A 25,478-nucleotide genomic window follows, 5' to 3' on the forward strand; every position below is an offset into this window, starting at 1 on the left:
GTGGCCAGTTTAAGTTCTAGCCGGACCTTTGCCCTTCTAATTTTCTCCCTGCATAGCCTAACAATATCCTTGTAGTCTTCCTGAGTTGCCTGCCCCTTCTTCCAAAGGTGGTAAGCTCCCTTTTTTTTCCTGAGTTCCAGCCAAAGCTCTCTGTTCAGCCAGGACGGTCTTCTCCCCCGCCGGCTCGTATTTTGACACATGGGGACAGCCTGCTCCGGCGCCTTTGAGACTTCCTTCTTGAATAACATCCAGCCTTCCTGGACTCCTTTGCCCTTCAGGACTGCCTCCCAAGGGACTCTGTTCACCAGACTGCTAAGCAATCCGAAGTCTGCCCTTCTAAAGTTCAGGGTAGCGGTTTTGCTGACCCCCTTCCTTACTTGTGCAATAATTGAAAACTATCATTTCCTGGTCGCTGAGCCCAAGACAGCCTCCAACCACCACATCGCCCACCAGGCCTTCTCTGTTCGTAAACAGCAGGTCCAGCGGGGCACCTCCCCTGGCTGGCTCGCTTACCAGCTGCGTCAGGAGGTTATCTTCCACACGCTCCAGGAACCTCCGAGACTGCTTTCTCTCTGATGTGTTGTATTTCCAGCAGCTATCTGGTTAAGTTGAAGTCTCCCACGAGAACAACGGCTAGTGATCGTGAGACTGCGCCTATTTTACAAATGGTGCGATTATTGCGTGAACAAGTACAGTACTCTATTAACAAGAGAACAGGACTTTCAGCTTTTCTGAACAAATTATGTTTGAACTAGTATTAAAGTTGAGGACATGTATCAAAACCTTAAGGGGAAAAATGCTTATGAAAACAGTACCTCACTGCAAGACAAAGATGAAATCAATGAAATTCAGACTTCAAGGGATTAAAAAAATTTTAAAAAGTTAACATATGGAATTTCTCAGGGAAGGCACAGAAACAACCTTCACACTTCTTCATAGTGGCAAGTTAAAACATTAACCATTTTTTAAAGATCAGTTTAAACTGCAGAAGAGGAACACTGATGCTTACACATGCACTTAGCATAAAGTAAAAGAAAATCTGTCTATATATTTTAATGATATTCTTCCACATTTAACATGAATCATCTTTAAAATTTAACCTAAACCAGACCCCTAGAAATCTCCAACTGAAGAGCAGCAATATATGTCAAGTGTCACATTACTGACACCTTCAGCCAGAAAACCACAATACGCAGATGTATTACAGAGAAAAGATGAAGTCCAAATCACAAGGAATGTAACACTAACTGTATCTGTAACAAGAAGATATGAAAACCATTATGATCTCAGCTTAACAACAACCCAGTTTCCTCACACATAAACTCCCCTAAAATTTCAGTATAATTCCTGTTTTCTATACTGTAACACCTCGTTTTACCCCATAAGTAAGGCCAGCCAGACTGAAAAAGATCTGAATATTAAATTTCAAAAAATATTTACAATCAATCACAAATTCCCCAAAGAATCACTCACTATTGAAGGAATACTTTACATCTGAACAAGTTGCACTGTTCTTCATATGCAACAATGACGCTGAATACCTCCTTTAAATGAAAAGAAACAAAACTACTTCTGTTTGATGATGTGAGTCAAAATGCAAACTTCCACAGCTGCCAGTCTTTTCTGTTGCACTTCCAGTTCTGCCCATGTTCCCTTGACATATTCTTTTCTGGAGGCTGGAAACGAGTCTGAGATACGCTCACAGTACTTCCTGGGCCTAATATTTGTAAATCAGGGTGAGATACTGAGAGGAAAAATAACAAATTCTTATGAATGTGAAGAATTGTTCATCCAGCCCAGTCTAAGTTTTTTTTCCTGAGGTACTGCTTCTCTGACTTTCACAGGAATCACTGCAAGAACCTTACACATTGCAGGGGTAGAAAGCTTCTTTGGGTAACCACTGTACTTTTTCACTCTTAATCTCATTCCATTATAGCTAGCTCGCTGCTAAGCAATCTCTATAAAATTAAGAGTATGAACAGGTCAATGTACAGTACAATATTGCTTTCCAATAGTTACCATTTTTAAGGTTCTTTGTATGTTCCCTTGTAAATACACCTTGCCACCTGTAGAACTTAAAAAGTTTTAAAAATATTGGACTGACTTCTGAAGATCAAGTTCTGTAGCTAGCAGCAGGTAACCACAAGACACTTCTGTGAGGGAATGTGACTTCCAGAAGTCAACCCAGTATTTCTTAAAACTAGCCTACTTAATAATTCTTTTAAATCTGTATCCTGAAGACTAATGTTTTCTCTAACAGTTTTTACCATTTTTCCAAAAGAAAGAAAATGAAGCTTCACACAGCAAATAAATCATCTAGTTCTGCAACTGTTTTAATATTTCATTAAGCTAATATGAAATCTGTAGAAAAGTAAGGTTAGGACTATCTACAGATGTATCCTAAGAGAAATCAGTTTTAAATTACTACTTTATTAACTGAAAGACACAATTACTGAGGTTCTGAATGAAACAGCCATCTCCATAATTGGCTAAATTCTAACATGACAGTTGTGCCTGGTTGAGCCCATATTCCCAGAGTTTCAACCAGCAAATTTACTAGAATCAATATTACCTCCACAGATACAGAGGAAAACAGTAAGTGACTAAAGCTGAGTTGCTTTGTGAAATGACGCAAGAACTTGCAAGTTCTTCTAGATAATACCTACTTTGGTTATTCCTAAATTTATATTTTAAATGCTTCTGAGTAACACTATCATAAAGACTTTGGCAATCAGGACTGTATTTTAGGTGAGAAGTCTAAGTCTGAAGGTCTTCAAAAAACATAACATGAACAACGAACTAAATAAAATCACTTCCACTACAGTACAGAATGAACTAATGAAACTACTTCAAGTACAGTATAGAAGTTCATTGTATAGAAAGCAAACATTTGTGCTATCCATATGTGCTTAAAAGCATTTTACATGTCCATCCACACAAAAAGCTAAAAACTTGTTAAAAACTATAATCTGCATCTCTTTATTTATAAAAGGTACAGCAAAATATTAATGCATTAAATGCATACAGTAGCTGTTCCTTTGTGGGAACTACATCTTATTTAGCAGGTGCCATTATGTATCCATTCGTATTGCAATCAAATGGCTCTCATAAACTTTTTGTAATTAATGAAAACCTTCCAATGCCTTGTCCCACTGCAGAGAGATGAGGTTCAATAACTAGGATTCTGGAGGTAGAGATGATCTGGAGAAAGAGGAGTCCTATAAAAGAATATGCTCAAAAATATCAAAGGCTTTTTAAGGATAAAGGAAATCTTTAAAAACAGAAGAGCTCTCTAAAATATTTGCAGCAACTCCTTCCCTTCCCAGCTCTTCAATAGGGAGAAAATGAAAGTCACATCTCTTAGCCAGCTGTGAGAAACTGGATAGCCCAGACTTCTGTTTCCACTTTGACTCTGCCCTTAAATTCCGCTTCTAATATCTGCAGTCACTCCTCCTCTTGCCATTCAAATCCACGCAGGCAGTGGGCAGCCCAGTCATTCCCTGAAGCTTCTGCTGTGAGCTACTCATGTTTCTTACATCTAATCCAGTCTGGTCATTCATGTGTTACACGCAAAGTAATGCTTTACAGATTTAGCTGTATTTTAATTCAAGCGGGGATAAAACAAGTCATTAGATCACCCTGGTTCCATGTCATGGTCTTCCAAAATCTTCTTTTGATTTGATTATTTTAAAAAATCTTGGCTCATGCTTGCAGGGAGTTGAAAACTTCAACAAGATTAATTACTCTTCTGTCCTCCAGTGCTGCAAGGCTTTATGGTGTTTTCAAAGATTAACGCTATATCCTCAGAGACACAGGTAAGCATTATCAACTGTATTTTCAGAGAAGGAAATAAAGATACACAGTGGTGCCGTTATTGTCCCAGATGATAACCCAAACAATCAGATTCCAAACCTTTTTTTTTTTTAACCACTGGACCAGCCTTGTCCGCTGTGGCAACCCCTTGGCCTTGTTATGATTCCTTATTCTGATTGTAAGCATAAACTGGTACCAGATAAGCTTTCACTCTTTCACTGCATATATAAGACACAAGACGACACTGATCCTTTCTCCTCATTTAAACACAAGTTAGTCTTCCACATAGCAATCAGTTTCCCCTCTTGTAGTTTGTATATAGTAGTATCACTTCTCTGCAGCATTATAAGGTAATTATAGACAAAACATCAGAGGAGGAGAATGTGATATAAAAAGACAAACGTACCTAAACAAAAATAGATTTACCTTGTTTTCTCTCCTAATTACCTGCTTAGTACTGGCTCACACACAAAAAAATCTTTTTAAATATAAAAAATATCTCAATTTCCTTCTCTCCTTGATCCTGCAGCAAAGTTAATGAGGGTTCACTTATGACAACAGTGATAATTGCAGCAAAACACCATGATGTTATTGAGAACGAGTAAGAGACTGAGAGAGAATGTCTACACAATGTGTATCAAACACACTAGGCCATATCCTGAATTCTTCAGTCAACAGTTACACAGGGAACAAACTGGGGCCACATCTCCTCTTTGCCGATATGTTCTACAGTCACTTACAGAAGAGCAAATGCGTACGTGAGATCATTCTGAATCACTAGCATCTTTCATTACTTCACTGATATCAAAGATTCTGTATGGCATAAGGCAATGGTGAATCAAGCCTCACGATCTTTATGGGCAGTTTTACCTCACTGTACTGGCAGACACTGAAACAGAACAAATAGCACCAAAGTGCAGGTAAATGAAGAAATTCACAACTTGAGATGGCATTCCTTCCCATAAATTAGCTTGTGGTGTAAAAAAAAAGCTAAAATTAAACTTGTCCACATGTAAAAAACATGTCGTGCAAGAATACTTCTGAATCAATGAGATGTGTGCACATCTGTGGCAATTGAGGTAGATTTTTTTTTCTTGTTCCAAATATGCTCCAGCATATACTTATTCACGTTCTCAGCAATGCTAAACTAACTTTCATCTTCAGTCTCTTTCAAGGCAGGCATTTTGGCTCACTCTTTGACTCAGGAAGTGCGTTCTCTTCATCCCCAGGTTGCGTAGGCTTGCTGTTTCCTCTTAAGGTTAAAAACGAGTATCTCAGTCCTCCTGCCATACTAAAGAAAAGAGAATGAACAGAGGTGTCAGAGGTACTTCATGTTGTATATACCATTTTATAGGTACGTACCTTTCCATCCAAATGATTATAGAATGCCAGCTAGCATAAACTAGGAGTGCCTCAGAGCTATGTAAGCCATCTGAGAAATGAGCCCTGAGCAAAGATCAATTATCAGTTGCTCCAACAGATTCATACAAACAGATGTAACAGTTCATCCAAACAAAAAAAGTAACAACTCACAAGTCATAACTCATATTCAACAGGCACAACTCATTCAGTCAGTGTTCTCACTTCCCACCACTTGGCTTTTACTTGGAAGCCTCGCAGCTCGGAACTGCTGCTCATAAAAAAAGAATGAACTCAACCCCTCATAGTAAAACTGCAGGCATGTTTCCATAGTTAGGATCTTACTATAGTAAGATGCAGTATCTGAAAACAGACATGAAAAGACAGAACTAATTGTAATGAACTTCAGGCAGTGCGTTCTCAGGCCAGTAGTTTCAAAAATGCATCACCCAAGTGGGCCAAATCAAACAAAACATAAAACTGTTCCTCACTGAGAAATCTTCAGCTTTAACAAAGAAAAGCTATTGAAGTTCCACTCACCAAATATTTAGCCCTATGAAGTTTAACACAGAGAATATGTAATCTCCACCAATCAACATTCCGATGTAAGCAATGGATATATTCTGAAAGGAAACAAAAGCCATGCATTTATTGAAGTCAGTTTTCATCTCCAAGAATATAAATTATATCAATTAATTTACTTTCTAAGGAAATAGCTATACTTTGTTGCTGGGCACTCTAAAACCAGTATTTAAATTAGTTTCACAGGATGTCAGCGTTATCGGTAATGTAACAGTGAAATAGAATAATAAAATCAGTATGTTTTCTAAATGCATGCAATGCACTCAATTTCTGGGGAGAAAAAAAAGGAAAAAAAAAGGAAAAAAAAAGAAATTTAGCTATTTGATGTTAGGTAAAATGGAGCTATGGCCACTTTCTGAAAATGCACTCTTTTTAATCTTTGGAAGGCTCCTTTCAAATCCTATTTCTTAAAAGCAGGTTTTGCGTTCTCAAGCATAAAAATTATGCTTTAAAGTTACAATAAAAGCTCTTTACTATTGCTTTAAAAGGGTTACCTCCTTACTTTGCCAAGTAAATGTGCATGGAAAGCACCTGGCTCAAGTTCAAGGCAGGCACAGTTTAAAAATTCTACCCCTCACCCCACCCCCATCAAGTTTTGGGAAAATTGTCCCCTATAGATGGAAGGAAAGCTGTAGAACTGTGTGATCGTTTTAGCAACACTTTGTTGGCTTCAAATGTTCTAGCAGTCAGCCTGGACAATGACATAATTTCTACCAATTTCTATTGGGGACTACTGCATCGTAAAGCGCTTCTCAACTTTAAAGCTGTTCAAAATGTCTCAACGACTAATTATTACTCAGAAAATAGAAATAGTGTTGCTCTATCTTAATCATTTAATGCAGACATATAAAATTTAAAAGAACGCTTTTAGGACCACAGAATGAAAACTAGTAGATTAATCTTGCCAGCTTTCAAAAAAAACAACCATAGAAAGAGAAGTACTATCTTTTTTTTGTTGACTATGCTGGAGATATTGTTTTCCTTAGTCACCCATGAAATGGAGCACCCTGAGGACTGTTATTCCTGTGCCTAAGCTAGTTTGGATTCTGATAGTTGTTTGGCCCACAACCGCACAAGTTTTATCTTTTGCTGAAACTCTTCCAGCTTACAGCTCCATGCTTCTCTCCAAACTGGCCTACAAAAAGGTGCTTGTGCAGTCAGGGATCTTCCCAGCTCAGACATGCTGGCCTTATCAACACAAAGGAAGCTGCACTCGTTTTAAATTAAACGGTGTTAGAGAAAGTTAGAGAAAACAGACTGTAAGGGCACCAAGTTCAGTTTTTAAGACAGACATGTTTTGGTGTTCATCAAATTGACCAGAATTTATACGAACCAAAATGAAATAGTCCATTCAGCTCGAATACAAGTCGTTGCACAGAGACAGCAGTTAACCATAAAGCAATGAACTCCTTACTTACAGCTTAGCCATTATTCTGTATGTATGAATGCCCTATTTCTTAGCAGCAACGGAAACTAGTTCAGCCCAAAGTGAAAGTGGGTTAATCTGTATCAGTTTGCAATGCATCTGCACAAGGCTACCTTGACTAACTCACATAACTCGATAAGGAACAGAAGGAGGTGACAGTACCTGATGAAATGTGGTTAAATGTACATCTTTTAATTAACATGATTTGAGTTTCTCATGGGGGGGGGGGCGGGGAAATCAATACTCACATTGCTTTCTAGAGTATACCTGAGCTTCAGTGGAAGAAAACAAGGTCACTTTGTTGTGTGGATCTCCAAAATGTATGGCACAAGCAGTGTCTCAGTATTAGCCCTCATTCTGAGTTTCCAGCTCAAAGCATAATCAGGATCACTGCTGAGTCAATGCTCTTCCCTGTCTATTTGAGCATTCTCATCTCTCTCTTCTCCATAACTCACCTTGATGGCACCAACTACTGTCGTTGTAAGCGCAGAATTGTAATGACTGCATAGGACAGTAGAATACATCAAGAGAAACCTGAATAAATCAAAGGAGAAAATTTTATAAATTCCTTCCAGGGAGCTCAGAGGTTTAGTAACACTTTGAAATATTCAACATTTTGTGGATCAGTATTTTGCTGGGATCTTCAATCCTACCTGTTCCAAACCCTAAAAAAAGATTCTGTGGTTCTGTATTTTAAATCAATGACGCGCATACACAGAGTACTCAAAATACACGTTAAAATGCGCTGCTTGAGCTCTAGCAGAGTCACCCCTATTTTCTGTGGTTCTTAAATGTCAGTATTTGAAGTTAGTTTGACGCCTTGGTTGGTGACGTGTGAAAGAGCAGAACAGGATCCAACTCACTTTTTTGTTCTCGCTTTGACTGCACAGTTCCAACAGGAACAAAGCATTGTCTCATTGAGTCTCCCATACTTTTCTGGGTACTTTAAAGAACAAACACACTGAAACAGTTCCTATACTAAAGAACTTATGTTCTATTAACTGTAAAGAAGCAGTTAGATAATCAGAAGAGATGGCCAGTAGAGAGATACTGAGTACAGAAAGTGAAAAGCCCAATGTCATGTTGTTGACCACCGTACTTGTGAAGTCAACAACATAGATAGTACTGAAACAGGTATTTACACTATTAGAAATAGTTAAAAGACAAGACAGAAGCCTGAGGGAAAATATTTTCTCTGAATTTTAACATAACTTATTAGGTCTTACATTTGAGATTTGCAATTTGAAACTGTTATTTGCACTGTTATTAAAGCGTCTTACTTGATTGCTCTATGTCCTTACCCCAAAAAGCAGGAAAGAAGAAATTGAAAGACAAATAAAAAATTTGTCCAGTGCTGGAAATGTGTTGCCTATTAATAAAAAAGAGAGAGCATGAGAATTACATGCTATGTAATCAACTGCAAACACATATAATATACAGTTAATATGAAAATGTGTAAAATCACAAAATATATTTGATTCACATTATAATTACAAAATGTTTATATTACTACTAAAACGGTTTGATGCATTTTTACTACTGGAAACAGTTTGATGCGTTTAACTTCAGAGACAACAGGACGACAGCACCCATGATACCGAGACACATTCTCGTAACATACATAGCAGTGCAGATATAAAACTGCACACTGCAAGCAATGAATACAAATCCAGTACAAGGAATCTCTATTTTTGTATTTATTGATACAGATACCAACGCTGTGATTAATATTATGTAATAAGTAGTGTTGCTATCAGACAGAGAGAAAAGCAAATAAATAAATAATCTCCTTGAAATCTATTTCGGACCATAGATTCATCCATGAACAGCTTTCAAGGTCCAAGCCTGCATTTTTGAGCTCTAAAGTAAATTAAATAAGCCTTTCTAAGGTCTTTCATCAATGAAGGTCAAGGAAAAGGCTAAATCATCACTTTGAAGTCTGCTCCTTAGTGACATGCAACAAACAAACACAGAGTGCCACACAACAGTCACTAAGAAACATGTGACAGATTCTTTTCCACCTCTAGTAACTCCAGGATACACCTCATTTTAATCTTGTTAAAGTCACCTGTATCAGCACAAAACTCAGAAAAGGCTGAACACATCCTTGAGAAACAGGGTAAACGCTGTTAATCCATGCTGATCTGTGGCTAGCTGAGCCTCCAGCACCTGAGGTAATAGATTAGAGGGATCTCGGCCAGCTCTGCCCTGATAGAATTGTGCTGGTGTGCAACAACAAATTGCAAAGAGACATTCTGGCGCTTCATTTCTCTTCCATTGCATCATGCTTACCTGTCCTCCTAGTCCGCCAGCTGGTAAAGGTGGAGTGAGCAACTGGGATGCTAGCACACTGCAGTCTCTATAAGATGTGGTAGCTACTGCTCCAGAAAGAACTAGAGGAGCAGAAGCAATCTCCCTATCGCATAGACCGGGTACTGATATTTTGACTGGCAAAAGGTACATGCTGTGCATTGTCATGGATCAAGGCAAAAATCCCTGCTAGGGTAAAAGCAAGCCAGCTCCTACGGCCTGAATCTGCTAAATGCAAGTTTATCTACACCGATTTGTTGACTTTTCATCAGTATTTTTCCATTTTCTACCCTTTTTCTGTGATTTAATCTCTGTGCACCATGTTGACACTAGTAATTCACATCATTTAATGGGACTTTTAATATTAAGTGACCAAGCCAATGCATGTGCACAACTGGCAGTAAGCATTTCTCAGATTTTTTTTTTTTTTTTTTAGGTAATTGAGTATTAAGCTGTGCCAAATCAACATACACACACACAACGTACTCTTTACTTTTCCCATGGACTAAATCTAGCAACAAGGTAAATTTCCCTGTCCAGTTCTCCCAAAATGACTCCAGCCATGACTGCTGGAAAAGCAGTTGAAACCTTACAGTCATACAAACTTGGCCGCCACTAAGTCTGCCAAGAAGGGCATCAGCTGCATTTTCCTAAACTGGCATAAGGTCATGCTGGACTGATGTCACAAGAAGAGATTTCACACTCAGAGCAGATCTAAAGCGATCATTTTTCAGGGAATGACAATTTTTCCTCTTAAAGCAGACTTCTAAGAACACAATGACAAAATCATGTGAGCCCAGGGCACAACAACATACAACAAAGGACACTGGAATAGTTTATGACACCCACAAACTCTGTAACAATTTTCAGTGGCAAATCTCAAATATTTCCAAAAGGGAATATGAGTCTCTAGAATCATTTTACTGCTAAGAAAAAGGCACCTCACAAAGTCCGTGAGGGAGTCAGAAAAACAACACAAACCTCCTGGTCTGATACTTCACATGCCAGGACATACTACCTATGGTATTATACTGTATTACGATTAGCTATGGAGAGTCATGCTGTCGTTCCCTAAGAATGTAAAATGTAGGTTACTAAACTAGTCTGAGACTAAACAGGAATCTGTTCTGTGCATCAGAATGAGAGAAGGACTGAAAATTGTCTGGTTTCAGTTTTTGCAATCTTGTTTTAGAGCATGTGGCAATCACACAGTGCAGCTGGATTCCCAATCAATTGCTCTAGCTCAGAGTACCCAGTCATACATTTGTTTATAAAAAAAGACTCAGACAAGGGCTATCACACAGCTTCAGCTTCTCCTCAGAGTGAATAATTACAAGTTCTTACCTGTGAAGGGAAGTCCAAGTCACATATTTCAAATACTAGCCACTAATATGGAGGTAGGATTACCTCTTAAAAAACAAACAAACAAAAACCCCACCCACCCCTCCAACTGAAAAAAATGAACAAAATATTGTTATCAGTCTGAGATATGGAATATCGCTCCTTACCTGCTGAAAGTCTCCAGTAGAAAAGCTAATAATAACTGTTGGAACCAACATGAAACAAGCATTATAGAAAAGGACACCGTATTTTCCCAACTCCTGTGAAAAATGAAAGATGGTGTTTGGCATTGCAAGCCATTTGGGAGCAAAATACTAAATATTACTCTGGCAATCCTTCTGACATTATTGTCAATGAGTGGACAAAACATAATACACTTCAATTTAAAATACAAGCTTGCGATTGTTGGATTCAACGTTTAGTACTGAGCTGGGTTTCCATTTCAGTCACTTTGTATGTTCAGGAGAATACTGCTACTCTGCTATACCTTGAAAAGTTTCTGTACAACACCAGCTAGTCAGAAACTTCCCAAGGCACTGGTCCAGAACTGCTGTGTGTTAGACTGCAGCGAAGCCTCTGCCTGGCCATGGGATTACCCATTCCATCTACCCCAAATCAACCACAAAAGCATAGGGCAGGGTGGCTCCCTGGGGCCAGCATGGCAGGAAAATTAATGAAGCCTGATGCATAGGTGGAGCATCTGTAATCACTGGTAACTGATGTAACTTCAAGCAACTTGAGGGATGCCATATATCGTGTTAGTTAACTTGCTTGACACAAAGGCAGAAGATTAGGGGAATGAACAAGCAGCCTTCCCTTCCTCCACATTCAGCCACGCTACGAAGCAAATCTCTCCTGCTTATCTCTTTCTTTAAAATGAAACCCTGTGTTTTGCAGAAACCTGAGAGGCCGTTAAGTGCTATTCATAAAGAAAAATACAGAGTCTGGATTCGATGCGACTCCTGAGATTATTAAAATGTATGTATTTCCACAGCATAGGCAGACCCACAAAAGTCAGTGACAAAACCTCTATCCGGCATCTCCAAGACTGCTCTTCGCTACCGCTTGGTATGTTTTCATGGCACTGTATTTGAAGAGCAGCCTGCTCAATGTTTACACAAAGTATAATATATCAAGGTATGGCCTAACTCTTTGGCACACCTGGGTTTGGTGTAGACCTGCTTTTAGATAACCAAAAAAGATACCAGTTGTTATCGTTATTGACTCAAACTGGTCAGGTCTCTGTTGCTACTCACAAGTTTATTTTACATAAACTTCACTTAAAGTGTGTTTCTAGTCAAAAATTCATCTTCCTTAGATATATATATCAAGTTTACAGGTAAACGATTTGCTTTTGGTTTGGATTTATTTTACTTTTTAGCCAAAAACAATGTTTTAAAGCCACTACAAACTCTGCCTAAAAGACTTGGGAAAAAATAAAATACACTGTTTATCTAAGCCTGGCCTGAGATATGAATAACAAGTTTTTCCCAGGGTGTTCTGTATTAAGGATGCAACTGAAATATGAAAGCAAATGAAACTATTTATTAGTTCATAACTGTATGCTCATGAAGTCATATAATAAGTAACCCACTGTTACCATATTGTCACAATGTTAAATTCAACCTAATCACCCTGCAGTTACCTTTGGATCGATTTTCTGCTTTGTGTAAACTCCATTGGCTGCTGTGAAGATATCATTTAGCAGTACAAACGTGTAGCCCTCCAGATTAAAAGACAGATCAGACCTGGGAAAGAAATATTATATTGTAAGTAAGCAAACAGTATACAATGCATTGCACCACCTTGTTTACCTAGAGCAGTATCATAAACATGGAAATGCAAATCCTGAGAACTCCAGCAAGTCACAGGTTTTGCTTTAAGCCTTCTTTGTAAGTCAAGGTACTTTACGTTTCCCTAGTCACAGGACCCTCATGAATGAGTCAGAGAGTTCCCACAACTCAGTGCGGAAGTGGCAGGAAATGTTCAGTTTTCATTCTGTGAAAAATTCCATCTGTCTCAATCCTGACAACCTGTTCAATTATTACTGAGTACACTTATCTATTTCTTTTACCACAAAAAGTAGCTAGGGAAAAAAGTAGGACTACTTGTTTTTCATAGTCAGAGCAGACATATTGTTATCCTTTCTGTTTTGACTAGTTACCTCATGGATATAGGGTAATTAATTTAATAGGACATGGCTCTATCCGAGTCACATCGCATAGAAATTATTTACCTTTGTACATAGCAAAGCCAAGAAACAAAAAATAACGTTACATTTCCAGTTAAGTAAAGCAATATCCAAACAGAAAAAAAACAGAAGAGACTAACATACAAGTGCTTTGTGAACTTAACCTCACATTTGAACTTGCTAAAAGTGATTAAAAAAATAGATGTTGCGTAACTCAAAACAATATTTGACAACCAAAAGATCAGTCTTTCTAAATAGAACAAGAATATATTTTTCTAACTTTATTAAAATACACTGATACTACGAAATAAAAGCAGCATTCCTCACACAGTTTTAACTTGCTTCATTTATGATCCTGCAAACATGGAAAACCCAGGTGAAAAAAAGAAGCACTCAAACACTTCCAGCTGGAGTTAAATTTTTCCTTTTGTATTCCTGCACCTCCCAATGATATCAGCAGAGAGATTTTCCAAATCAATTTAATTCAGAGTAACTGATCTCAACTTAGGTTTACTTGGCACTTAACAAGGAAGAAAATCCTCCTGTTGTCCCTCCTCTCATAATATGACTTCGTATAACAAATGAAAACCTTACCCAGCTGCTATGAAAGCCCCAAGAATGATGGCAAATACGCTGACTATAATACTCAGTGGGTATCGTTTCCTGTAGACAAAAATTAGACAGTTCACATTTTCATTATCTGAAGAGGAGATTAAATGGCTCTCTGCCTGAAAAGTTTCAAAGCAATTAATAATCACAGAACATTTAACAGGAGGACACAGTCTCAATAACCTTACAGAAGCAATGTGATTGACTACATGCCACGCTGTCAGACTTTGGCCCTGAGAACACAGATTGAGAAAGCATTGTGAGCATTCTGCTACTAGATAATTTTAAGAGTAAAGATTAAAGGTTTAAAGCAACAGTGCTGGAACAAACTGTAATCTACTGTGTATTGGTACTCACAATGGACATATTTCAATGTCTTCCAGTAATCCAATAAAGGAAAATCACTACACATCTCTCATGTAGTTTTTCATCTCGCCTTCCTTGGGGAAGATGCTGTACAGCACACTATCTGGGCTATTTTTCAAATAGATACTTATTTTGAAGTCAAACTGAAACCTTGTACTTGGAGGGGAAAGCACAGAAACTTATGTTCTTCAGTACATCTATATCAGCACTGCCACAGAGTGGGGAAAAGCATACTGTAAAACTATCTTGCTTCTTATTTAGAATTACTTTACTTGGAAGTGTCTGAAGTATTTTTGCACCATACTGCAATGTGACTTACAGACACTTCAAGTCATTCTCTCAGGCCAGCCCCCAGCTCTGAGCTGGCCTGCAAGAAAAGACCCATCAAAACAAAATGTACAATGCTCTCCGAAAAATCCTGTGTGTCAAAGGAGCACAGATGTGGACCGCTGTCCCAACAACAAAGCTGTACGCAGTCTCTTGATATACTAGGCTTGGATCATAATGCAACTCCACAGTAACAACCCAAACCTTGACTACTTTTCAAATCCTGAGGCAAGCCAGCATAGGCTCTCTGGAGTCCTTTCATTTTCAGCCCTGAGGAAACACACTGCAGCAGTCTGTACGAATAGAGTGTTCTGCTCTTAAGCTTCCCTTAGGTTAGGATGTTGCTTGCACTCATATACCACATTGCTGTAGTCCAGCTGAGAACTGATGACAATCTCACTGACTCACATTTTCCTCGCTTGTGGGAGGCCTCAGGCCAAGAGGAGAAGACAGCAAGTTCTGCTTTCCCTGTGAGAGCTTACAACTAGAAACGAATCCTGGAGCATTCCCAAATATGAATCGCATTGATCAACTGCTGCTTCAGCCAAAAGGAGATGTTAATCTACTTGGAGACTTTTTGAGAAGCTTTTCCCCTGACCATCACTCTCATCTTGCCTGGGTTCAGCTTCAGCAAGCTCCTTTTCCCCTTGTGACCTCGCCTTATCCAAGCACAAGCCATCTGGATAGAACTATGACAGTGACAAAGTATGATGTATTTATATTGCTGTTCTTCCAAATCGGTACAACGGAAACTAGCGATCCCAAGCTGCAATAGCATACACTTCTTAATTTCTCATTAAAAATAACCAATGTATCTATAATCAAGGAGTTTCCTGATCTAACAGCACGTTGCCAGATACCATTTTGCTTCATTAAACTGGTATGTTTTTAGACTTGACCCAGAAAGCTATTCTACATAGGCAGACTGCCATACCATCATCACTGTTTTGAGACATAAGGATCTGTCTGTTTGAAGCAGTTTGCAACTTACGGGCCTCCAAGACGAGACACAAACCATAACTGCTAAAACAAGTGTCTGAGTCACGCTCTCCTTACCTGATTCCTGTGCAACAGTCAAGAGAATAAGCTGTGTAAATGAGGGCAAGCTGATTTTTTTTCCTCTATTCACTAAAGTGCATGTACCTATGCCTTCAAAAAAAATACATAAAACCACTTTCTTTGGTTTTCTCTATTTCTCAGTAAAAAGCACTCATTCGATATTCTGATGAGATGCCGTAAGTAACCCATTTGATATGATCTAAAATAAAGGTATCTTAAATGAAAAAAAAAAAAAAAAAGGATCACCCAAGTATGATGATTTCCAGCAGTAAAGTAAGTGGAATGGTAAACTTCCTGAGCACTGTAAACATCGGCAAACTGTCAAAAAAAAAATCCAAGCACAGCATCAGATTAATAGCATTTTTATGTTCTAATTCTTATCTAATTTTACTAAGCAGAGGATGAAACCATTAGTCCAGCAATAAGCAACCAAAACAAATTCCCAGGCACTTAGCATACATAAAGAAAATGTCAGTCTGACACCAAAGGCAGATTAGATAACCAAATCTTCGAAAAATAACAAGATTTGCCAGTTGGTAAAACAATGCAACTGCTTATCTTCTAAAAGGCCGCTCTGCATCAGTGAAATGAAATATAAAAGCTATTTTCCACCTAGCATAGCCCCTATGAAATAATTCTTCCTGTAGAATTCACAGGCAGGATAAATAAAAATTATTTCTATTGTAAACTTAAAGACACACAGTAAACCTGTCTCTAAAAACACATAACAGAAATAAAATACAAAGCAAACATGCTTAGTAAACAAGCTGTACTTTCAAAAAAGTAAAATAAATTCACAAGAAAAAAAAACAACAGAGAAAGCAGAAGAAACACCAAAGGTGGGACCAGCTGCAACCACCAAACAGCTACTTTTGAACACCATATTGTTGGTCTACACGAAGTGATGCAGTTGGAAACGTTTTTGATTAATTTGAGAAAACACTTGCACCTGACACTTTGGAAATCTGACAGCATGGCCATATGGACCAATTAATCCTCTGTTTAAGATAACTATTAGCAACTGCATTAATAAATGATACAAATCCTAACACAGAGTTTAACCACTTTACAACAGACATTTTGAAGTTATGCATAGGATCATCTGCGCCTTACAGACAACCCAAACAAGGTGGAAAATCCCACAATATAAACAAATACAACACAATGTAACAAAATGCAAGGTAACAAAATGTTCATGGTAGAAACACTGCAGCCATTTTTATTTTTCTGATACAAAAATCAGTTATGAATACTAAATCTAAAATAAGTACGTCAGTCATAGGACCAGGAGATGGTGCACTTATGTTTAAAATAACCTAATAAACTTTTTATTTTAAAATTACAGTTAGGGAAACAGGGGAAAGAAGAACCCATGGATCAAACTCTTACAGGCCTGAAACAACTTCCATATGCACACTGGCTGAAGTGCTGCTAGGGACAGTACTGCCGAAGTCTTTATGTCTGCCTGAACAGTCACTTCAGTGGAACAACTTCTGAATGCCTACCACAAAGTGTTGCAGAATCAGGCACTTAACATTTCAAAGTTACAAAATGCTGAAAACCTGCAAAATTCTGTGTTTTGGTTTAGCTTACTATCAAATCCTCAGGGGCCTGTAATAACATACAAGAAATCACCGCAACGGTAGTGCTGTACCCTCCAATCCTGGTGCAGCCATCATGCTTCTGCATTCCTCTTCCATAGAAAACTTGGTCACTGAATCTGTTACAGCAGGTTCTCTACATAGCTTACACCTTTTTAGCACCAGCACGGAAGCAACTCTCATGCATGATCTATGCTCACAGGCATACAGGAGGCCGGCGAGCCCTTTAGCAATCTCCCCACAACGTGCTCTCAGGGCTCAGCAGGGCTATTCCGCCACCCCCACACACCCCCCCCCGATACGCAGCAGTTTTTCCATCTCTTCGTGTGTCCTAAATAACCTCCATCAACATCATGGTACTAATCTTCCCATATTCTTCTTCCTTCAAAAATGTCTTTCTTACAGCTTTCAAACTCTCTGGTTAGGACACCCAGGAAAAGCTGGATGCTTGGATATGAGGAGAAAGTGAAAACACTTTCATCGTCACACGGAGTACTGTGGTTTTCTGTCAGTACAGGCCTAGCTAAGCCCCCCTTAAAAGAAGCAGACAACTTGTAAACAGATCAAATGTTTGGGTAAGACTTTCATAATAGTATCAGGGGTTTACACAGACAGACATCACGTGCATTTAAGTCCCTACACAATGTCTTTTTTTTTTAGTGTTTATTTTTTACCCCCACAAAAGAAAAGGGTAAAATCCAGACAGTCTACTTATAACTTCCATTTACTGTACCTGAGTTTGCTGGTACTTGATAATCCACTTATGTGGTTTCCAACATAAATCAGAGGCAGAGGAAACAACTGTGATAAAATTAAAAGCACAACTCAGATTATTATGTTTTGAAGTACTTTTGAGAAACTTTGATAGAATTTGATAACTTTAATATCAGATGTACTTTTAGCGAGAAAGAGGGTTTTTTAAGGAAAAAAATGTAACTATGCTGCAAACTGATCTGCAGCTCTCATTCATGTGACCGTTCATGACCACAGCTTTGCTGATTTCATTAGAAGAGTCACAATCTACCTCTAATGAGACTCAAGAGTCCATTTAGTGTAAATGTTAATAAATTTTATTTTAATTACTATAATCCTCAAATTAATACTCATTCTAACATTTGAATTTTAGGTATAAAAGTAATACTAATAACAGGAACTAAATAAGCAAGAAAACAGGTGGAATAAAAGAATGAATAAGCTGTAAGTGTGCTATGCTTCTCTACATAGTCCACATATATTAGTATGCCTGGAAGATACACCATTTTAGATCTACCTAACAAATTATGCTATGTGAGACACTAGAAAGGAAATATAAGTATTTAGGGGTAAATTAAACTCTACCATTTCCAGCTTCTAGCATAATGAGACTGACTCCCACAGAAACATATGGGCCCTAACGCAATGAGAGAAGCAATAACAGAACTTCAGAGTCTTAAGAAAATGTACCAGAAGTCAGGGATCCCTACACAATATTCAGCTCCAGTTCAAAGCTGTTATTCTCCCACTACAGAAAAGTTGCAGAAGATTAAAACTAGCCAAAGTAATCACTGGGGACAAAGGTGGTGTGTACATCTAGTCCTATTCATGACCAGTCAAGCAGAGCTGAAACGGCAGAAAGACAAACCAGATCCTCTATTCTAACATGTAATAGCTGCTGTTGTTGGGCCTACACATGCTTCAGGAGACGCTGTGTTTGTTAGAGGCTATGTCTTCTTAAAGCACTGTGTGCTGGAAAAGCATACAGAGGAATGGGCTGCATTTTATCAATGTTAAAAACTCCGCGTTTCTTTTACAGCAAAGATGAGAGTGGAGGAAAGTACAGTAAAAGTTAACTATAGTTAACTAAAGTTAACTAACATTAACTATGAAGTGAATGTAACAGTAAAAGTAAACTGGAGTATAAAGTAAGAGGAGTGTAAGTAACAGTAAGTATTCAGCCTGTGAACGTAAGTTTGCAAAAATTTTGTAATACTCAAGCACTTCTACAGATTTTTATTTAGAAAACTATCTTCATTCATAGCGTGAACACAGAGCTGTCATTACATTCTCTTTCCTCTGAACTTCATCTATTGTAAAGGCAAAATCACAACATCCAGCACAACATCAGAGAACAATGAAACATTTACTTAAAAAGGGTCAAGAACTCCAAAGCTTCCTCACTAAAATAAGCACTTTGCTACTTCAAAACTCTAGCTGAAAGCACTGAGGACATAAACCAGCCTGGGAGTGAAAAGCAACAATAACCTCAGTGTCAATGAAAGCACAAGTTGTCAAAAGAGTCAGTCAAAGGGTGCTTTAAAAAGTAAAGAAATCAACAATGAGCAATCCAGCTGATTCACTGTGACTAGTCAAATTCAGCACTACCAGCAATACGCAAGTCCTGGATGCTGCAGTACTGACTGCTCCCAGCATATCCAGAAAAGTCTTCCAAAGGACAGATATTAGGAGACAGAAAACTGTATTTTGTAATGCCCTTGTACTGATTTTAAAGTGAAGACCACAGCAGGGAGGGAGAGTAGTGGGACTGCAGGGGTGCAGAGGTAAGAAACCTCTTGAGGTCTCAACAAGTTGTTTATATGCTGAACTCAAAACTACCCACTGGGAAACCTTCTTCATTCATCTTCTGGAAAAGATAAGGATTGCCTATTTTATAATTGATGCTACAGATATTCCTACAAGATTTCTACATGCAGAAATCCCAATGATTTCAGCAGGCATTAAGAAAATACAGCATTCACCAATGGCTGCGAGACATTCATAGTAAACCTCATACTGATAGTAAGACAAGATTCTGCAATGAAGATGCTGGCCTGAAACACTATGATATCTGAGCTCTACGGCAGAGCTGGGAGCTAACTCTCCCTGTACCTCTGAGCAAACACTGACCAACACCTTGCAACAAGACATAAATGTGCAGGGTTATGCACCAAAGTAAACCTCCAGCAACACTGCACATGGATGCAAAAATCTACAAGGATCGTTGCTACAGTCATTTCAGATCCTAGTTCCCAATCTGAGACAAGAAAAGGCCCTCTCATATTCTCTCTATCCTGCCTCTTTAGACCATGCATACTTAAGGTCTGCATGATGCAGCTAGGCCCTACCTACTGTATCTTTGGTGGGTATTATTTTAGCCCCTCCTACGGAGCATAAATCTTACATTTGGAATCAGTGGGTTGTTTGGGTTTTTGGTCTATCACATATTCTTTTTCTACTGTTTCATCACATGTCCCATTCAAATTTCCAAACAGCCTTTCATGCTGTGATCAAAATTCTTTCTTAAACACAGATCTCCCATTGATCCCGCAGGGAGCTGTATACATCCAGAAAAATACTTCAGGAATCTGAAAGAGTTCACCCAGCTCTATGAAGGCACAGCACACTTTCCTATGTACTGCATAACCAAATGGCACCAGATTTCTCTGCAAACAAAAGGCAAGAATACTGCAGTGAAATTAAAATGATCAAACCCAAATCTAAATGAAACAAAGATACAAATAAACACATTTGACAAACAAATGCAAAATTGTTTTCTCTTCTTCTTTTATATCTTGTCTCCATAAGAAAGAATTCCATTGTAAGAGGTAACATTTTCTTATTAATATCAACCCTTACCTTCAGAGGTATAGTTTTGTCAAAATCAGGGAAGTGAACAATCTTATTTAATTTTGACACATACAAAATAAGTATAGTGGCTGCCATCTAAACAAAAAGAAAAAACAAGAAGTCATGTAAGAGCAAAATTGTAACGTAAGAATGAAAGAACTGCTTCAAAGACAAACTCCTTATATGCATTTGACAAATACTACGTATTAGGTATTTTTGTCAAACAACAACACAGCATGCAATGAATAAACAGGAATAACTTTATTCTTACTAATTTTGCCTGCTATTTATTTAAAAGTACAATATAGACATATGTTTTACTGGCTTGAGAAAATTCGTGGCACTCTGTGAAACAATGCATGCTGAGAAGGAGCTGAGAAAATAAAACAGGAGATCCTGAATAATCATGCTATTTTCACTCAGAGTGTTGTTTAGTCTACAGAATCACTCCTACAGCTCCTACAGCTTTTTTGGTAATGTGAGGCGGGGGTTGTGCATTGATCAGGCTGTTGACAACAGGAGGAATGAATAATAAAGATACGGACAGAGTGAGGGAGAGTATCTGAGCAATCAAACATCATAAGAGTTAATGCTGGCCCCAGGAAGGAAAAAAAAAATGTTAAATTTTCCTTATACAAAAATCCATGAATTGTCTATCTAGAAAATGGGCTGGAGTCACATGCTATAGACTAAAGTATTATACCATACTATATGCACTTTACAAACCATTCAGGGAAATCTTGGAAGGATCAGTCAACAAAAAATGGAAATGCCATTGAGTCTTAGGTTCTGCAAAGAAACAAGGCCATATCATTGCCCTTAACATGAAGTATTGCCATTTTCTAGTCTGTGGCTTCCACTGAAACATGATGTGTGATTCCTGGAGCAGTCTGGACATGTGAAACTCCCCTTCTCTCCCCCTCTCATACATCAAAGACTTTACAAGACATTTTACTCTCTTCAGCACCAAAGAGCAGAGATATCAGACCTGCAGTACCCTGTTTTCACTTCTTCCTCCCTAATGCTTAGCTTGTAACCTTGGCAGAAACCAAATCCTCTGTTTTAAATGTATTTGCCTAAACAACACTTGCTTCAAGGCTCCATCCTTCCCAGCCATACCTCTGCAGAGTCACATGTTCTTTATGGACTATGTACACAAACATTTGAACTTTGGTTTTATTACCATGCCTGCTAACAACAAAACCAACAAAAAACATACTTCCGCTGCAGTACTGTAAATTGCCCTTGTGCAAATAAGGCAACAAAGAACCAAAACTGTGTGGCAGTCCTACTGGAAAACTAGTGGGAAAGGGGGGGAGAGATTCATAAGGAAATACGTGGTTTGTCTACAAATAGAGGCAATGTCTCTGCATATAGCTCACAAATGCTCAAGGACTCAAAGAAGATCTATGGACTCGTTAGAACAAATCTTGGCAGTTTTGAAGGCCAGATCTCTTAATTACTCAACTCTACCAGGGGAAATAAATGGCATTTCCAGTCCTTTATGTGACTCTTCGTAGGCAATAGTTTTGACTTGAGCTGAAATTTCCTTTATCTCACTAAAACAAATCACTCTTCCTTATGGTGCATCTAATCCAGAAGACGAGCAGTGCAGTGTATCAGAGATTTCCACCCTAAAATATATCTCTATGCTAACATTAGTTTAACTTACAAAATAATAAGTACATTTAGCGTGCTTTACTTCTGAACATACCTGTCCAATTCCAAGAAACACTGGTGATGGGAAGCTGAAAAGCATAAACAGATATTTAATACTGAGGAAAGGGGAAAAAGAAGAGAACCAAACAAGCAAGCAAAACAAAACAACAAAAAAAGAAGAATCTAAATTTTGCAACAAAGTCAACAACTGGACATGTGGATTGTGGATGACTGGCCAGTCTTTCAGAAGAGCTCAGGAACTGCTACAGTTATTAGAGTCCTAATATTTTATTTCTGTAGCAAAACATAAGGTGCATCCAAATCAGCTGCACAGCCTATCAATTCTAAAGAGCTATTTGTTTTGGGAATATTTGTAAGTGAAGGTAACACACTTGGAGAACTCTAACAACACACAAGCTTTTGAGCGGCCTCATGTAAGTTAAATCTCTTGCGCTTGCCCTAACTTGGAAGCTTATCTCCACCGCTGAAACACACTAGCAACATATTTTTGTGAAAAGAAAGTACCTATGTAAATGTTGTAGAAACACGTATTGTCTGCTAAAATGGCCAAATTCCTACCATATCCCTTAAGTTAGCTTCAGCTGAAAGCATGGATTCTTGAATGTTAAGAAAGCAGAAACTTTAGCAGGACACCTGAAGAGCCTGACCCCTTCCTTTTTTTCCCCTAAATCTACATCAAGTTAAAACCAACAAAGGTGTGGCAGTAACTGCTAATTCTTTTTATGCATACTGAAATACAAGCAAAGAAGTTATTTACGACGGATGGCTGCTTTATGTCATCACCAGCAGTGTCTGGAACCTCTCTGACCAAAAGCCTTAGGTGTCAAGGAGCCCCCTGAATATGGCAGCTCCTGCTGCCTCCCACAAGTCACGCAGCATTTTGCTGGACTGCACTGTCACGGATGGTCACACACAACCCTGCATCCAAGGAATCTAAATAAAACCCACTTCATTCTCTATGCACGCCTGCACTAACAAACGCCTAAGGAGGGTCCACGTTCTCAACAAGCTTTGTAATGTTCCATTTTCAGGGCTCCTTGAGGTTGTGGCTGTTTATCACAGAAGCCATCAAGAACTGCTACACTACTACTCAGTGTGCTGAGAAATGTACATCTCGGATGAGCACCACTGAGAGGGGAACACAGAATTAGCAAAAGAAAGAAACGCTCTGAACTGCAGCACAAGGCCGCTGGACACTGGAGTCATAACGTAGATAAAGGGTTAGAAGCGGCCAGTAGCAAAAGTGGTTCCAGGAAACAGAGGTATTAAGAGGAAAAAAAAGAAGAAAAAAAAAAGTGCAGAAGAAACAGGACTTCCATTTATAATCATGTGACACCTAAACCATCTTGTACTTACAGTGACACAATATAAATACACAGACTTCACTCATCTGTACTATGCAGATCCCTCCAGACTTTTTTGATTTGCAGAGCCCTAAACGTTCCCAGCAACGCTTCAGGCTTTTTATACAAAATTTAGTCTTACTGATGGGTATGCTGTCCTTCATTGTCTTTCATGGATGTGCTAGACATATGCCAGTGACTTAGAGGGAGCTGCAAACTGTACGATAAAAACCACTATAGAACAAAATGACAACTTGCCTCATGTATCGTTTCTGGGAGATGTTATATACAGCTCTTACGTGTTCGAACAGCACTGAATATTAAAAAATAACAGCAAGTTTTGCCTTTTTTTTTTTACTTTTTTTTCTTTCGTTTTGTTATTTTTTTTTCTTTTCTGTTGTTAGTTCATAATGACCTAAAACATGGCAAAACCAGAGCAAACCTTTTAAGAATATTAACAGTGAGAAGATCACAGCTACAGGACGACGACTCCATATGGGACCCCCCCCCCCCCTCAAGTCAACAGATGTAGTTCTTCAGTGTTTTTGTGATTAAGAAGTTTTCTGAACTTCACGTTCCGTTTTTGGCTACCTCAGAAAAGAAAGGTGCTCGCAGGAAGGTAAGGCGACTGCTTGGCTGGAAGAGTTACGGGAAACGCCGTTTCCCTGAAGGGTCCGAGCTGGCGCAACCAGTGCAACACCAGCCTCGACGCCGGGAACAAGGAAAGACCTTCGAGGAAACGACTGGGGCGTTTCAGAAGCAGGCCTGCACAGGACTCTGCCATGGGGTGGTGCTGCAGAAGCGGTACCGGCTGGGCATAAATCGGGTCTGAAAGTGGAGAACCCGGCCCCAGCCTCAGCACGCTCCCCGACAGCTCCGGTCTTCACGGGCCTGGGCCGGCGCGCCGGCTGACCGCCCCGGGACCCCAGCCGCACCGGCGCCCCTGCGTCGTGCTCACGGCAAGGAAAAGGCTTCCCCGACGGGCGGTGCGGCTCGGCTCCGCTTCGGGAGCGAGGCACAACCCGCCCTCGCCGGGAGAGGAGCGGCACCGCCGCCAGCCCGCGGCAGGGCCGGGCCGGGACAGGGCGGGACAGGCCCCGCCGCCCCGCGGCCGCGGCCTGCGGCCCGCCCCGCGCCGCCGGCCCTCACCTGTAGGCGCTGAGCAGGGCCTTGTTGACCAGCACGGTGAGGAAGGAGCACGTCCCGTAGAAGAGCGCTGAGAGCACCCTGGGCAGCGTCGAGGGCGCGGCGGCGCCCGCCGCCTCCCCCGCGGCCTGCCCGGCGCTCATGGCGGCGAGGAGCGGCGGCGGCGGGCAGGGCGCCACCCCGGGCTGCGCCCGCGCGGCCGGCCGGGCTGCCCACCCTCCGCCCGGCCCGGCCCGGCCCGGCCCCGAGCGGCGGCGGCCGCAGGGCGCCCCCTGGCGGGGCGGGGCGGAGGCCGGCGGCGGGGTGCTGCCGCCCGGCCCCGGCGGCGCCAGCCCACCGCTGCCGCGGCCTTCCGGGCTCGGCCGAACGGCAGAGGTACCCGGGGCGGGACGTGCTCCCGCCTACGGGGGAGGCCAGGCCAGCAGGGCAGCTGCCGAGGCTCGCCGGTGCCCTCCGCCGGCGTCGGCTCGCTGTGTTGTAAATCCCGTCCCCTGGGAGAGGAGCTGCGCGCCGCTGGGCTCCCGCCCGCGGGGAGGGGAGCGGGTCAAACCGCCCGGCGGCTGCAGCCCCCCGAGCCCCGCGTGTCTTCCCCGGCCCCCGCCGCACACCGGGCCGGGGCTCGGCTCCCGAGGAGCTCTCACAAGTGTGCCACGCTGTAAAAAAACCTCTGAACGTTGCGCTTCGGGGGGTTAACTTGCGTCAAATTTCGACAGGCAGGGAAA

At 40.3% G+C, this 25,478-nt stretch overlaps 1 protein-coding gene across 2 annotated transcripts; it reads right to left on the reverse strand.

Annotated features, from left to right (window-relative positions):
• Positions 1 to 1,060: 1,060 nt before the first annotated feature.
• On the reverse strand, positions 1,061 to 24,918 carry SLC35D2 (solute carrier family 35 member D2). Of its 2 annotated transcripts, XM_082337214.1 has the most exons (13): positions 24,760 to 24,918; positions 22,302 to 22,335; positions 20,597 to 20,683; positions 17,718 to 17,785; positions 15,630 to 15,701; positions 13,617 to 13,685; positions 12,477 to 12,579; positions 10,999 to 11,091; positions 8,482 to 8,549; positions 7,636 to 7,714; positions 5,713 to 5,795; positions 5,007 to 5,104; positions 1,061 to 3,829 (listed from the first exon to the last, which is right to left on the reverse strand). In XM_082337214.1, the coding sequence occupies exons 1-13, from the start codon at positions 24,897 to 24,899 to the stop codon at positions 3,804 to 3,806; spliced, it is 1,020 nt and encodes a 339-aa protein (XP_082193340.1). In that variant the 5' UTR covers positions 24,900 to 24,918; the 3' UTR covers positions 1,061 to 3,803. The 2 variants fall into 2 exon arrangements, 1 of the variants encoding a protein (XP_082193340.1); XR_014230758.1 differs by lacking the exons at positions 1,061 to 3,829; positions 5,007 to 5,104 and having other exon boundaries at positions 7,448 to 7,714.
• Between the last annotated feature and the right edge of the window lie 560 nt (positions 24,919 to 25,478).

The sequence above is a fragment of the Platalea leucorodia genome (genome assembly GCF_965183815.1).
Source record: "Platalea leucorodia genome assembly, chromosome: Z".
NCBI classification, from domain to species: Eukaryota; Metazoa; Chordata; class Aves; order Pelecaniformes; family Threskiornithidae; genus Platalea; species Platalea leucorodia.

What these genes read in the sequence shown, in the direction of transcription:
- SLC35D2 (XM_082337214.1), bottom strand. Translation starts at nt 24,899, where the DNA reads ATGAGCGCCGGGCAGGCCGCGGGGGAGGCGGCGGGCGCCGCCGCGCCC. An exon ending in GGGGCTTTCATAGCAGCTGG is followed by an intron (nt 12,580 to 13,616) that starts GTAAGGTTTTCA and finishes TTTCTTTCCCAG; the next exon opens with GTCTGATCTGTCTTTTAATC. An exon ending in AGCAGAAAATCGATCCAAAG is followed by an intron (nt 11,092 to 12,476) that starts GTAACTGCAGGG and finishes CATTTTTCACAG; the next exon opens with GAGTTGGGAAAATACGGTGT.